At 37.6% G+C, this 3,702-nt stretch overlaps 1 protein-coding gene across 1 annotated transcript in view; it reads right to left on the reverse strand.

Moving 5' to 3' along the window:
- Positions 1 to 3,376, reverse strand: part of LOC107480227 (mitogen-activated protein kinase kinase kinase 3) — a 5,070-nt gene extending 1,694 nt beyond the window's left edge. The window contains exons 1-6 of the mRNA XM_016100378.3: positions 2,694 to 3,376; positions 1,710 to 2,021; positions 1,254 to 1,341; positions 1,100 to 1,162; positions 804 to 964; positions 639 to 714 (exon numbers count right to left, since the gene is read on the reverse strand). Of these exons, the coding sequence (XP_015955864.1) occupies positions 639 to 714; positions 804 to 964; positions 1,100 to 1,162; positions 1,254 to 1,341; positions 1,710 to 2,021; positions 2,694 to 3,112 (1,119 nt within the window). The 5' untranslated portion in view covers positions 3,113 to 3,376. The remainder of the gene's footprint in view (positions 1 to 638; positions 715 to 803; positions 965 to 1,099; positions 1,163 to 1,253; positions 1,342 to 1,709; positions 2,022 to 2,693) is intronic.
- Between the last annotated feature and the right edge of the window lie 326 nt (positions 3,377 to 3,702).

Below are 3,702 nucleotides of genomic sequence, written 5' to 3' on the forward strand. Positions count from 1 at the left end.
CGAGTCTGTGTTAGTGCAAGGCATCCTGCTCAAATAAGAGTTGTGTGTGTGTGTGTGCTGGCACACGTGTCTTCTCCGTGCTATGGGTGTGCCTGAATGTGTGACAAAGGGAGCATGTGCATCTGATAGAGAAAGACAGACACAGTAATATCTCTCTGCCACTAAGAATCAGTAGAATTGCAAATTTTAACCTTGAGCAAAAGATATATTCTCAACTTTCTAGCAACCATTCTTAACTAATTTCATATCTTGTAATTCGATCAGTTATGTTTTTTCTGTACCATAAATACATTTATTTATAAGTAAACTACTATTTCTATTTATGGAAGTTCGGAACCAACAAATCTATCCATAAATGAATAGAACTAGCTTTGTACCTACGAAACATGAGTAAACTACTATTTTTACCCACGAAAGTTCAAAATGCTAACAAATTTAACCAAAAATGAAATTAACATTTATGTACTTTTGTCACGACCATTTTTCGTGGGTACAAAGCAAGTTTTGTTCATTCATGGTAAAATTTGTCAACATTTTTGAAATTTTGTGGATAGAAATTGTAGTTTACTCTTCATTTAACTATTCTTTTCAAAGTGACCTAGAAGTAATCCATTGCTTGTTGAATAATATGCACTTACAAGTTTAGCCATTCCAAAGTCTGCCAGCTTGATTTCACCATTAGGATCAACAAGTATGTTAGCTCCTTTGATATCTCTGACAAAAGAAACAGGGAGAATGATTTCAAAAGGAGAATAAAGAAGCATCCATGGAATGTGATAAGCTGAGTGGCAATAATAAATTACCTGTGTACTGTATTTCTTGCATGCAAATAAGCAAGCCCAGATACAATCTTCCTGGTATAATTTTGAATGACAGGCTCCTTAAATGAACCATATTCCTGTAGCAATTTATGGATAGAACCACCAGAAACATACTCCAAATAAACTGATAGTGTTTCTTCACCCTGAAAATTAGCACGTATTTTACTTAGTCAGGTTCTATTTACTGTGTGCAAAGATGCAGAGTGCACACAGCTATATTAGGTGTAGACAAGGTATGAAGTACAAACGATTCAAGACTAGGAAAATGTTATCAATACCAGTTCACTCCCATAGTATTGAACAATGTTTGGATGTGAAAGCTGATTAAGCAAGTTTATCTCCTGTAAACGAATAGAGTTTGTTAAAATAACCTATGACATTTTAAAGCAAATTAACTGAACTATAGCATGTGTTAAAGAGCAGCAAAATTACCTGATTAAGTTGTCTGAGGCACTCTTTTGATGTTGGATCATCAGAGACAACCCTGACTTCCTTTATTGCACACATTTGTCCACTCTCACTATGAAACATAGGAAGCATAATGGAAAATTTTCAGTTATTTGCCCGAAATATGGACATTAGGCTGAAATTACACATTCTGGAAGAAGGTTGATGACATAATTATGTAAACATAGTATTACTTCAGTATCAAACTCGGATCATTGCAATAGCCAAACCACCTCAGTAAATATTCAGTTCATAACCTAAATATATCGACATAAATTGCAATCACAGATGACACAGACCGCAGGTTCAGTTTCAGCCTTAGAATATTTGATGGAGCAAAACTTGTATATGATACAAATCTGTTTTCAGGTAGCAAATCCCTTCAACATCAACTGTTTTCTAAAACAGAAGAAAAAGCAGAAAGCAAAAAACCAAAATTACCTATTAAATCCAAGATAAACATGCCCAAAAGTTCCCCTTCCTAGAAGCTTTCCTTTCTTCCACTTCGACAGATTACTGGCGTTGTTTTCTAAGGATCCATTTGCCCGTGGGGTGGAAAGGGTGGAAGGACTAGTAGGAGAGCCAGGGGGAAGAGGCAAGGGGTGACATTCACTTTTTCCATCGTCTTGCTTGCCTGTAGGAGAGTCGAGACTCAAAATCCTCTGATGAAGTGGCGATGTAGGGCTTGTCGGCCCCCTTGACCCGGCACCTGGGCTCTTTGGCCTCACATGGAATTTGATGTCACCTTGTCCTCTGCATAAAGAAAGAAATAAACAGGGATTAGTTTAACACTAGATTGGAGAAGGACACAGCAAAATGCATATCTGAATCTTGTTATTTCTGTTCCTTATAGAGTCATTAAGGACTATATACCCCTGAATTCATTTCGATAATGATAAATCATTAGAAACAGTCAAACAGTAGGATGCATGGATGTTGTATAGATAATATATGTAAAAATAGTTGGATTATGGCCAACAAGGCTAGAGTTAACTAACTAGCTCCTCAAAATTAACATATATGTTCACTGTGATTTTTCCCGAGATAATCATTAGTTGACAAAATTTTTAGGGAACTAAATAGTTCAATAATCAAGATCCCTCAAAGTAAAAATAGATTGGGAGTCATAAATCACACCATCTATCCTCTTATCCCTTTTACAAAATTGCTTATTTGACGGAGCAAAAAGTCTCTTTTTCTTTTTCTTTTTCGTGTAGATCAAACGGAAAAAGGAAGTGGGGAAAAACTATAAGCCATAACTGAAGCTCATAAAGCAATTACAGAGAATCAGATCAATGATTACAATATAAGGCTCCTAAAAAAAGCGGATCAATCGATCAAACACGAAAACTGAGCTGAACAAAGAGAAGGACAAAATCCACAAAGTGGAAAGAGGAATTGAGTCAATCGTAGGGGGAAGGAAACCTGTTGTTAATGAATTGAGGAGATATAGGGTGGTCATCGTAAGAGGTTGAGGAGCTGACGCTGGAACCAGATAGCGAAGTAGATCCAAAGACGAGGCCCTGATCGTTGTTGAAGCTGTGATTGGCCGAAACCGTAGGGCGAGGCAACGGAAGCCCTCTGTCTCGGTCTCTGTTATTGTCGTTACCGTCGACGCTGGCGAATTCCTTGCTTGTCCTCGGTGAGTTGCGAGAGGCGATAAGCTCATCGAAGCTCTTGTTGTTCTTGTTCTTGTCCTTGCCTTTCTTCCTGCTGCTGATAATGCTAATCGGCGATCCTATCAGATTGAATTTCTGCCTGCCACGTGTCTCTTCCTCATCTTCAACCTCACCCTGATTCTGCTGTTTGTTCTTGCAGGATTTTCTACTCCACCACGCCGGCATTCTAGAACAGTAGAAACCACAAGTTTGAAGAAGAAGAAGAAGAATAAGAAGGAGAGGTGGTGTTTGGAATTGGAAGGTGAAAGAGAAGAAGATGCGAGGAAAGATAGGGAGAGAGGTGAGTCACGGTGGTTGGATAAAGCGGGGAAATGACGTGGCTATTTCGTATAGAGGGAGAATGCAAGTGAGTGTGTTTGTTAGAGCAGTTTACTTTGATATGGAGGAATCAGAATGAAGTGAGTGGTATTAGCGTGTCCCAATTGACAGTATAACTGTGTCTCCTTCCTTCATTTTCTTTGTAAATATCTTTTCTTCTTATTTTTGCATTTTACAAAATAGAATGGGATTGGTTGGTTCTGTTTGGTGGCGGTGCTGTTACCTGTGAAGGGAGTAGATACATACATACATACATATACGTGAGAATCCACATTGGCTATTGTGCTATTTCTTTCCAAATCCGATTTTTACACTACACACTCGCAGACGGATTGGCCTGCAAGGCATTATAAATAAGATTGTGTTTTAAAAATGTTTATTTTAAAAAAAATTGACTTTTTTATAAGTATTTAAATAATTTTTTAAAAAATTATTAT

Source organism: Arachis duranensis, chromosome 3 (genome assembly GCF_000817695.3).
Source record: "Arachis duranensis cultivar V14167 chromosome 3, aradu.V14167.gnm2.J7QH, whole genome shotgun sequence".
NCBI lineage: Eukaryota > Viridiplantae > Streptophyta > Magnoliopsida > Fabales > Fabaceae > Arachis > Arachis duranensis.